Source organism: Chelonoidis abingdonii, chromosome 17 (genome assembly GCF_003597395.2).
Source record: "Chelonoidis abingdonii isolate Lonesome George chromosome 17, CheloAbing_2.0, whole genome shotgun sequence".
NCBI lineage: Eukaryota > Metazoa > Chordata > Testudines > Testudinidae > Chelonoidis > Chelonoidis abingdonii.
In genome coordinates this window covers 41,181,808-41,193,153 of record NC_133785.1, presented here as the reverse complement: position 1 = coordinate 41,193,153, position 11,346 = coordinate 41,181,808, and the positions used below count along the sequence as shown (strand labels likewise).

The 11,346-nt window shown below is 61.6% G+C and overlaps 1 protein-coding gene across 1 annotated transcript in view; it reads left to right on the top strand.

Annotated features, from left to right (window-relative positions):
* Positions 1 to 1,262: 1,262 nt before the first annotated feature.
* Positions 1,263 to 11,346, top strand: part of TTLL3 (tubulin tyrosine ligase like 3) — a 17,137-nt gene continuing 7,053 nt past the window's right edge. Inside the window, exons 1-7 of the mRNA XM_075073306.1 lie at positions 1,263 to 1,661; positions 2,210 to 2,319; positions 4,592 to 4,754; positions 5,438 to 5,496; positions 7,001 to 7,129; positions 7,409 to 7,523; positions 8,249 to 8,383. Of these exons, the coding sequence (XP_074929407.1) occupies positions 1,568 to 1,661; positions 2,210 to 2,319; positions 4,592 to 4,754; positions 5,438 to 5,496; positions 7,001 to 7,129; positions 7,409 to 7,523; positions 8,249 to 8,383 (805 nt within the window). The 5' untranslated portion in view covers positions 1,263 to 1,567. The remainder of the gene's footprint in view (positions 1,662 to 2,209; positions 2,320 to 4,591; positions 4,755 to 5,437; positions 5,497 to 7,000; positions 7,130 to 7,408; positions 7,524 to 8,248; positions 8,384 to 11,346) is intronic.

Genomic DNA, 11,346 nt, shown 5'->3' with positions numbered 1-11,346 from the left:
GACGGGGTCTGTGGGGGGTCGGTGTGGGGAATTGGGGCGATATGGGGCGGGATCTGGGGGGCTACGATCGTGCGGATGGGGTGATTATAGGGGGAAGGGGAATCTGGGGGTGGGGTCGATGTCAGGATTGGGGTGATATAGAGGCTGGGTGAGTCTGTGTGGTCAGGGTGGGCATTGGGGTGATATAGAGGGTCAGGGGTCTGTGGGGGTGGGGATTGGGTTGATACAGAGGCCGGGGGGACCAGTGGGGGTCAGGGTTTGGTGTGAGGATGAGAAGGGCAGGGGTGATAGAGTCGGGGAGATGGAGGTGGGCTGCATGGCCTTGCTGCCTGCCTGGGGCACGGGGGCTGTATTGGCCAGCGCGCAGGCTCTTACGGCCCCCCAGCTCCCCCATGGGCCCGATGTGCTCTGTGGTAGTGCCATGGCCAGGGGCTGTCAGGCTGCTGAGCAACCCTGGCTCCACTCTCTTAGGCGGCTTTGCCTCATACGTGACTGGCCTTGGCCTTGGCCTGGGAGCTGGCGCCCCGGGAGTGGTACCGGGGCTCTGCTGGAATGGTGTTTGGGTCTCAGGCTGCACAGGGGCCACCTGCAGCTTTATGGGAGCGTCAGCCCCTCGAGGGGCCCTGGCACTTGCTTGTGGGGCGCAAGGAGGCGCAGCTGCACACTTTCCGCTTCTCCCTCTGAGGTGGCTGGCTGGGAGCTGAGCCATGCTGGCAGAGCCAGGCCCTGCAAGAAGCTGCGCAGAGAGCAACGGGCGGAAAGGGTTCCCAGGTGAGGGGAGTGGCGCGAGCCCTGCGGGGGGGCTGCCTGGGGGCTCTGTGCAGCTCTGGGAAGCAGTGATGTTGCCAGCTTGGGAGGCAAATATCCCCTCCCACCTGCCCAGGAAGGCCCCGAGTCGGGGGTGCCAGAGACGAGCAGTAGCCCCAAGAGCCCTGCTCAAGGACTGCGAGGCAGTGACTGTGTGGGGCTCAGGACTGCAGGGTCGTTCTGACTCTGCCACCCACTGGCTGTCTGGTCTTGGGCAAAACCCTCATCCCTCTGTATGCCTCAGTTTCCCCCTCTGGAGAATACTGGGGCCTGAACTCAGTATGTCTGTCAGGAGCTCTGAGCTGGGTGGGTGGCACTAGCTAAGTGTAGAGGCATCGATGTCACTCCTCAGCCAAGCCACACAGGAGGTGACAGTCATGGGTTGGGGGGATGGGAAAGGTCTGAGGGAGGTGGAGGTGGGACAACTGCTCCTGCACTAGCTCGGACAGTCCCAGGGACTGAATGAACTCTGCTAGCTCCTCTGCCCACTCTGGGAGCCCATCAGCCACTGCCCAGTGGGCTAGGGTCAGCCCGAGCCATCTGGGCCTGAGATCGGCCTTAACAGGAGCATCCCCCCAGACCGGGAGCTTGGGTGTCCTGTACCTCTCCAGCACCTCCCACAGCGACTGACTCAGCCGGTGGAGCCAGCTCTGGGCTCCATGCTCCGTTGCAGGCTCCTCACAGAGGCTCAGCCCTGCCCCCCAGTGCTTGAGGGCCTGGCCTTGATGTGCTGCTCTCCTGGCTGAATGTAGGTGCTGACATGGAGGGGGATGCTGTCACGGAGAAGGCAGCTCTGCTCCCTGCCCCTCGCAAGGGCCCTGCTGTCCCTGGTCCCAGGAGGCAGCGGCAGGAAGGTAGGAGCCCTGCAGCTGGTCCTGGCCAGCCCTTCTCTCTGACCTCCCTGCCCCTTTTCTTTGGAGCCCCTCGTTGCCATGGCTAGTCCCTGCAGCAGAGCGACCCCAGGCATGCAGGGCATGGCCTGGGCCAGCCCAAGGCACGTGGGCTCCCAGTGGAAGCACGCAGGGTCTGGCACCAGGGGAGAGTGTCCCTGGCTTGGTTCCTTTCCCCAGCCCTGGAGCGAACCGTTGTCTGACCAAGAGCCCCCAGCCTGTTCTCCCCATGCTGCCCACTGCAGGGGGCATGCCTCAGCCCATGACCCCCATAGCCTGTCCGGGGGCTATTCCTTGGCACATGACGTCCCCAGGGCTGGCAACACAGAGGGGCCATTGCCCAGCCTCCTGGCTAGTGGCACTGCCACGGAGCCAACCCCCCTGGGCTCCCGGAAACAGCAGAAAGAGCAGAGTGCCATGGGCGAGGGCCCCCTGAGGATGGCCTGGCAGGCATGCCCCAGAGCTTGGAGTGGGTCTAGCAGAGCTGGCGCTGGGCTGTTCTCCCTTTCCAGGGCTCACAGCTCCTCCGAGCGATGGGCGCATCCGGCGCAGCAGTGGCTGCTACCCTCTCAACCCAGAGCGCCTCAAGCAGAGCAGGCTGTACGTGGAGAGAGCCGTCAAGGTGAGAGGCTGTCCACTTCGCCCCACCTGCAGCCCAGCTTCTACGCCGGAGCCCCCACCTCCGCCCCGGCCCTGCCTGCCCCTTCCCTGCCTCCCCCTGGTCCTGCCTGCTGCTCCCTTCCCACCAGCCCTGCTTGGCCCTCCCCTGGGCCCTCCCCAGGGCTGCCCGGGGGGGGCAAATGGGTCAATTTGCCCCAGGCCCCACAGAGGGCCCCGCCTCCGCCTTCCCCCATCGCCTCAGCGTGCCGTGTCAGGAGCAGCCCTGGACAGTGCTGCAGCGGCAGGACCTGAGCTCCTCCCACTGAGTCAGAGCCGCGTTGTAAGGGAGTGGGTCTGTGAGCTCTGGTCCCACTGGAATCACACCACTGCAGCGCTGTCCAGGGGCCAGGACAGCTCCTGGATGCGGCGCGCTGAGGCTCCGAGAGAGGGGAGAGTCAGCGGTAACCCATGAGCGGCCCTCACAGCGCTGCTGGGGGCGATCAGGGGACAGGGAACAGGGGGTTGGATCGTGAGCATTCCGGGAGTCTGTCAGAAGTCGGGGAGGGGGGGATAGGGGTCCGGGCAGTCAAGGGAAGGGGGAGTTGGTGGGGGGTGGGGTCCCAGAGTGGTGGTTGGGGGGCACCTCGGTGGGGCAGTGATGAGATAAGGAGCAGGATGGGTCGGGGATTCTGAGGGGGGCAGTTGGGGAGCAGGAAGTGGGTGGGGGTTGGATTGGGGGCAGGGCCAGGCTGTTTGGGGAGGCACAGCTTTCCCTACCCTAAAGCTCATTCAGCAATTTGAGGCTTGCAGACAGCTATTTAACACAAAGATCCAAGCTGTTATCTTTTCCCTTAGGGCTACCATCCCTTTCACTTCTCAAATGCCAAATTATAGTCTACGTTTACTTTCAGTGCCATAGGGAGATTCTTGTCAGGGGAGGGCAGCTTCATTAAAATTAACCATTTTAGATTAACAGTGATAGAGCCAAGAGAGCCATGGGGGAGGGATCACATGAGAAGAGCAATATCCTACACCACCTACCTCCTTCCCAATCCCACCGAGGGAGACCCCCCCTCCCCTGCATTCCCCGAGGCTCCAGAGGGGTTAATTCAGTGGTTCTCAAACTTTTGTACTGGTGACCCCTTTCACATAGCAAACCTCTGAGTGCGACCCCCCCCTTATAAATTAAAAAACATTTTTTATATATTTAACACTATTATAAATGCTGGAGGCAAAGCAGGGTTTGAGGTGGAGGCTGACAGCTCGCGACCCCAGTAATAACCTGTGACCCCCTGAGGGGTCCTGACCCCAGTTTGAGACCCCTGGGTTAATTTAATTTTAGCACCCTGTGTCCATTCACATGCATGTGCTATTTTGAGCATTTCAGTTTTCACAACATAGGCTCATCCCAGATTCTGGAACAAGCTCAAATGCTCAGTTCGTGGAGTATGTACATAAGCTATACTAAAGACAAACCCACAGTAACCGTCTCCAGTTTGTGAGGGACCCCATGGAGCCAGTCTCTAGGAAACAGATAAATTCATGGAGGTTAAGTCCATTAATGGCTATTAGCCAGGATAGGTAAGGAATGGTGTCCCTAGCCTCTGTTTGTCAGAGGGTGGAGATGGATGGCAGGAGAGAGATCACTTGATCATTACCTGTTAGGTTCACTCCCTCTGGGGCACTTGGCATTGGCCACTGTCGGTAGACAGATACTGGGAGGGATGGACCTTTGGTTTGACCCAGAATGGCTGTTTTTATGTTCTAACCTAAATGAACCCAAAGTTGTGGAGACAGATATGAGTCAAGGAAGCCAGCAGAGTGTCAGAAACCTGGAAAAATCTCTGACTGGATGGGCTCAGGCGTTTGGTCACAAGCTGAGGTGGTTCAAAAGTTTTGGATTTTTTTTAAGCAGATTTTTTTTATTGTTTCTTTAAACAATCAAACACAACAGGCAGCAAATATTTGGCCCCACACTTCTGAAACTCCAAACCATGTTCAAGTTTTGGCAGACTAATTTCAGCTTTTCAATTAAAAAAACCACAACAAATTTTGAAAGAAAGCAGAGATTGTCCATGATTTTTTCTGCTTTTAAAAAACCCCTAATTTTTTATCCAAAAAAAGTTTTGACGAAAAATAATTGTCCAACCCTTTTAATGAGCTTTAGTGCCTTTTAGCACTAGCTGATGCTGAGAACCAGTGATGCCTTGTAAAGGTGACTTGAAAAGAAGTCCAGGGCCCAGCTGCGCCTTGGGTTCCCGTTGCATGGAGCATTCAGCTCGCTTCCCTCGCAGCAAAGGAAGATCTTCATGCTGCATGGCCCATACCCTGTGATCCGGAGACTGCTGCGCAGCCGGGGCTGGGTGGAGAAGAAAGCCCCCAAGGCGGCACACAGATGGGAACGAGTGCCTGAGGGCGAGGATGGGGAGGGAGACGACAGCGACAGAGTCGAGGAGGGTGAGAGCTGGGCACGTAGGGGGGCCTTTGTCGGCAGATCTTTCCTCTCCTAGTGCCAAGGCTCTCCTGCTACTCCTGCCATGGGCTCTCCAGGGCAGGTCCCTACTCAGGCCTGGGACTTGCTGGGGGCAGCAAGCTCAGGGGAGCATAGCCGAGAAGGAGGGACAGCCTGGCCCCTGGCCCCAGGAGACTGTTGGGGAACTGCAATGCCTTGTTGTGGGGTGGCTCCAGATTCTGAGATACACTTGTTCCAGTCCTGGGAGTGCCCCAGCCCTCCCAGATCCCCACAGCCCAGTCCCCAAGGAGCACCCCAGCCCTGCCAGGTCCCCTCAGTCCAGTCCCTGGGAGCTCCCCAGCCCTGCCACATTCCCCCATCCCAGTCTCTGGGAGTGCCTCAGCCCTGCCAGGTCCCCCCATCCCAGTCCCCAGGGAGCGTCCCAGCCCTGCCAGGTCCCCAGGGAGCACTCCAGCTCCACCAGGTCCCCCCAATCCCAGTACCTGAGAAGCCCCCCCAGCCCTGCCAGGTCCCCCCATCTTGGTCCCTAGCGAGCTCCCCAGCTCTGCCAGGGCCCCGGGAGTGTGTGCATCCCAAGATCAGAATGCTCAGCAGCTTGGGCTCTCGGGCGCTGTGCCCGGGGCAGTGGTGCTCTGGCCTCCTTCTGGCTCTTGCTCTTCTTCCCCAGACGAGGAGGGTGAGGAAGAGGAGCAGGATGATGACCCTGATGGCACCTACGACCTCATGGTTAGTTTGGGGGTGGAGGAGCCCAGGCCACCCCATCTCCCTGCACCCTCTGGCACAGGGGCAAGATCGGCCTCACAAGAGCATCCACACAGAATTGCCTGATGAGAGTAGTGTGTTCAGGCCAGGGCAGAGCATGGGGTTGGGGCGGGGGACATTCAGGCTGGGGCAAAGCGCTGGGGTGGGGCAGGGCAGGGAACATTCAGCCGGGGGTGGAGCAGGGTGGGGGACGTTCAGGTTGGGGCAGGATGGGAGGACATTTCAGGCTGGGGTGGAGTGCGGGGGTGGGGCAGGGCAGAGGACGTTCAGGTTGGGGCAGGGTGGAGGGATGTTCAGGCTGGGGTGGAGTGCGGGGCTGGGGCAGGGCGAGGGACGTTCATTTGGGGGTGGAGCAGGGTGGGGGACGTTCAGGTTTGGGCAGGACGTTCAGGTCGGGGCAAAGCATGGGGGTGGGGCAAGGCAGAGGGATGTTCAGGTGGGGGTGGAGCACGATGGGAGGATGTTCAGGCTGGGGTGGAGTGCGGGGCTGGGGCAGGGCGAGGGACGTTCAGGTTGGGGTGGAGTGCGGGGGTGGGGCAGGGCAGAGGACGTTCAGGTTGGGGCAGGGTGGAGGGATGTTCAGGCTGGGGTGGAGTGCGGGGCTGGGGCAGGGCGAGGGACGTTCATTTGGGGGTGGAGCAGGGTGGGGGACGTTCAGGTTGGGGTGGAGTGCGGGGGTGGGGCAGGGCAGAGGACGTTCAGGTTGGGGCAGGGTGGAGGGATGTTCAGGCTGGGGTGGAGTGCGGGGCTGGGGCAGGGCGAGGGACGTTCATTTGGGGGTGGAGCAGGGTGGGGGACGTTCAGGTTTGGGCAGGACGTTCAGGTCGGGGCAAAGCATGGGGGTGGGGCAAGGCAGAGGGATGTTCAGGTGGGGGTGGAGCACGATGGGAGGATGTTCAGGCTGGGGTGGAGCGTGAGGGTGGGGCAGGGTGGGGGATGTTCAGTTGGGGGCGGAGCAGGGTGGAGGACGTTCAGGTTGGGGCAGGACTGGGGGACATTCAGGTTGGGGTGGAGTGTGGGGGACGTTCAGGTTGGGGCAGAGTGGAGGGATGTTCAGGCTGGGGTGGAGTGCGGGGATGGGGTGGGGGTGGGTGGTCAGGCCAGGCAGAGCGTGGGAGTGGGGCTAAGCACGGGGGCAGGGCAGGGCAGGGCAGGGCAGGGGGTGTTCAGGCTGGGGCAAAGCATGGGGGTGGGGCAAGGGGGGCGTCCCCTTGGAGCTGTCTGGCCAAGGAGCTTGGCAAGGCTGGCGCTGGGTTCTGCTGGACCCTTGGCAGTGGGAGTTGAAGGCTGGCACGTCCAGTGGCTGGGCCGTGGACTGCTCTGCCCCGTCCCTCGCAGACAGCTGCTGGCATGGCCTGGACCTGACTGCACCATGTAGGCGCTGGGTGAGAAAGCCTAGACAGGGCAGACCCATCCAGGCACCCTGGGCTTCGCTGGCCCCTCACACCAGCCCCTTTCCCGTGGGCAGTCACGGCTGGTTCGCAACCAGATGCCCTATTTCATCTGGACTAATCGTCGAGATGCAATCGACTGCCGCTTCCTGCGCAAGGAGCAGGTGATGAACCACTACGCCAAGGTGGGCTCCTTCACCACCAAGGTGAGCGCAGGGTAGCCAGCCTGGGGGTCCCTACTACTAACGTTGCTGGGGGAGGCAGGGCATAGGGGTGGGGCCTGCACAGGGAGAGGGTGCACACGTGGCCCTGAGGGGCGGGGTTGTCCATGGTCCCGTGCAGGGACGGGGGGCACACATGGCCCTGGGTGGGCAAGGAGTGGGGGGGCATGGCCCCATGGGTCAGAGACCCTGCGCTGCATGCAGGGATGGGTCCCCAGGCGTCAGGGCCCAGGAGGATCAAGCTGAAGCTCCATTTTCTCCCAGGTGGGGCTGTGTCTGAACCTGCGGAACCTGCCTTGGTTCGACCAGGCCAATGCCGACACATTCTTCCCCCGCTGCTACCGGCTGGGTGCTGAGGATGAGAAGCATGCCTTCATCGGTGAGCGCTGCTGTGTGCTGGGGGGCACATTGCCCCAGGGAGGGGCAGCTCCCAGCTGGCCCCGGGGAGGCCGAGGGCTGTCCTGGGTGATGGGGGGGCATCCAGCTGGCCCCAGGGGAGGCCAAGGGCTGTCCCGGTTGATGAGGGGGCTTCCAGCTGGCCCTGAGAGAGGCCGAGGGCTGTCCCAGGTGATGGAGGGGCTCCCAGCTGGCCCCAGGCGAGTCCAAGGGCTGTCCCGGTTGATGGGGGGGCTTCCAGTTGGCCCTGGGAGAGGCTGAGGGCTGTCCCGGTTGATGGGGGGGCTTCCAGCTGGCCCTGGGGAGGCCGAGGGCTGTCCCGGGTGATGGGGGAGCTCCCAGCTGGCCCCAAGGGAGGCCGAGGGCTGTCCCGGGTGATGGGTGGGCTCCCAGCTGGCCCCAGGGGGGTGATGGAGGGGCTTCCGGCTGGCCCCAGGGGAGGCTGAGGGCTGTCCCGGGTGATGGGGAAGCTCCCAGTTGGCCCCAGGGGAGTCCGAGGACTGTCTTGGGTGATGTGGGGTGTTCCCGGGGGTCGGGAGCTCCCCACCTTCCCCAGGGGGCCCATTCAGAAAATTGAGCCATCTCCCTGAAAATCCAGTCTCCTTTGCCCCGACTTAGTGCCCCGCCCCCCCCAGTATTAGCACTCCCCATGGCCCCACCTTGCTCTGGGGCCTGGACACCCAGCAGTGGTGACACCATCTCTTGCAGAGGATTTCTGGCTCACTGCTGCCCGGAGCATCCTCAAAGTGGTGGTGAAAAGGTACTGGAGCTCAGCTGCCCGGGGGGCTGGGGCAGCGGCAGCTCCTGATGCACAAGGGCCCATGAAGGCCGGCAAGTCCGCAGGTAGGTGCTGGGCAGGAGAGCTGAGTGCACGGGGTGATGAGCGGGTCATGGCCGCAGTGCTGAAGCAGCCTGCTTTACTCTCTGCGGCAGAGGGTGACACCCCTGCCCAGCCTTTGGGGAGACTGCCCCGGCTCCTTCCCTCTCCTCTGGGTTACACCATCACCATCCCACCCCACCCCGAGTGCCACCGGTTCCCCCACCGTGCCCACCATCACCACTACCGCCGGTTCCCCCACCACCGCCATCCCACCCCACCCCCCGAGTGCCACCGGTTCCCCCACCGTGCCCACCACCGCTGCCACTGCTGCCGGTTCCCCCACCGTGCCCACCATCACCACCATCCCCACTGCCGCTAGTTCCCCCACAATCCCCACCACCATCATCCCACCCCACCCCCCCGAGTGCCGCCAGTTTCCCCACCATGCCCACCACCACAGCCACTGCTGCCAGCTCCCCCATTGTGCCCACCATCACCACCATCCCCACTGCCACCGGTTCCCCCACAGTCCCCACTCCCCCCCAATGCCACCGTTTCCCCTACCATCCCCACCATCCCACCCCACTCCCCGAGTGCCGCCGGTTTCCCCACCGTGCCCACCATCACCCCTACTGCCACCAGTTCCCCCACCGTGCCCACCATCACCAGCATCACCACTGCCACCGGTTCCTGTCATGGAGTCCCCGGGCGATGCTCTGGAACTGCTCCCCACCAAGCCAGGCAGGACTTTGGGGAGCCTCCTCTCCCTTGGAGCAGACTTGTTCACACGTCTTCACCTCCTGGGTCTCTCCTTGGAGCATTCAGCATCTTCTGCCCCTCCGTGCGCTTCCCACAGCGAGCCCACCCAGGCGGGGTCCTGGGGAAGCCACAGGGTCCTGCACCCCCACTTTGCAGTCAGACGTGACTCTCAGCCAGCCAGCAACACAGAGGTTTATTCAATGACAGGAACAGGGTCTAAAACAGAGCTTGTAGATACAGCGAACCGGACCCCTCGGCCGGGTCCATTCTGGGGGGCAGTGAGCCAGACCCCTAGGTCTGCACTTCACTCCTTGTCCCCAGGCAACTCCAGACTAACCACCCCCTCCAGCCCCTCCTCTCTGCTCAGCTCCTTTCCCGGGCCAGGAGGTCACCTGATCTCTTTGTCTCCAACACCTTCAGTTGGCACCTTTGCAGGGGAGGGGCCCAGGCCATCAGTTGCTAGGAGACAGAGGGTCAGGCATTTAGGTGCACTGGCCCTTTGCTCTGCAGCAATCACACACCCTTATCCCACCACCTAGATATTAAGAACTGCCTAGGGGACACTGAGGCACCAACACAGTATTCAGAGCAAACATTAAGAACATTCCCAGTTCATCACATCTCTCCCCGCTTCGAGACCAAACTGAGCGAGGTCACTTAAGCCAGTGACCTGGGGAAGTTTGAACCCACCAACGTTCCCATGGATGCCCCAGCATCTCTCCTGTTCCTTGGTGTGAGTTACACCAGGACAGTCCAGTTTCACGCCCTCCCTTAGGTCGAGTGTGCTTGATGGCACTCGCAGGCCGCATGTGGGAAGGTTTATGCAGCCCTTTCGTACCCTTTGCCACCCCAGTACCCCTGGGGTTCAAACTGGGATTGGATCTTTTCCCAGCCCTCTGGTCTGTAATTCGGGCTCCCTTGGTTAAGAGCCCCCGTCTTGGCCTTGGCCAGCTCTGGGTTTGGGCAGCCGCTCCCCACCTTGTGGCCCAGATACAACACCTCTGCCGTCCCCACCTTACACTTTCCAGCTTTTACCGTCAGTCCCACCTCCTTGAGGCAGCCCAGCACCCTCTTCACCTGAGACACCTGTTCCACCCAGGCTGGCTAAAGATGCACGTTGTCAGTGTCTGCCAGGGCCAAGTTCTCCATCCCCCTCTGCTTGTCTAGAATCTCCCCAGGCCTAGGCATGGGGTGGGCATCGGACACTGTGATGGCTTTAAGCTTCTGATAGCCCCCACAAAACCAGATCATCCTTTCTCGCTTGGGGATCAGCCCCACGGGTGAGGCCCATGGGCTGTAAAACGGCTGGATTACATTTAAAGCCAGCAGGTTCTTGATCTTTTTCTCCAGGTTCTGGGCTGCTTTCCCAGTGACTCTGAACGGGGAACACCTGATGGGGAGATTGGCTCCCACCTCAGGGAAGAGATCCCCAAAGGAGTCTTCCCCCTTCTCCTCCCAATCCTCCCCTTCCAGGTCCAGGGGTCCTCTCACTCTCCTCCCATACAGCAGCTTGAGAGGGAAGAACCCTGTGGATTCCTGGGGCACCACCAGCTGCCTCCCGCTTCCCCCCAGTTCTACTTCCCCTTGGGGAGCCCATTCCCGGTACAGGAATCCCTCCTCCCGCAGGACTCTGTCCCTGCAGCCTTCCCCAAGGGGGTTTGCAGTGCTGTGGCCAGCAAGTTCCCTCAGCTTGTCCAAGGAGGGATCCCTCTGCAGCTCAGTCTAGGATTCAGCTGCTGGGGCAGGGAGTGGGACCTGCTCCCTCTCTCTGGCTGGGCCTGGGGTCACAGTCCCCCTGAGCCCTGTCCCTGGTTAACTCCCTCCCTGCTGTGTAATCACTTCCCAGCAGCATGTCTGGACCAGGCAAACCTGGTTGGCAGCTGACCTGCCCTGTCTGGGTGTCCCCCCACTCAGCTGGGGTCTCAGCTCCCCCCGTGCTCAGCGCTGCCCTTGCTGTCCCAGTGGGGCAGGCAGCGAGCTCCTTGCTTTGGTCACAGCATCAGAGCCCCCTCTCCGGTGTGCAGGGAAGCGGGGAGCATCTCTCCCTCCCCCGCAGCTCCAGGGGGCTGGTTACAGGTAGGCAGGTATCCTGATCCCAGCAGCCCCTCCCCGCTGCCAGCCAGGTCATTTGCATTTTCACTGACCATTTCCGTCTTACCCAATTGGTTCCTTGGATTTGAATTCAAACCCTCGGCCGTTACAGGAGCAGGGCCTGGATCCTCTCCCA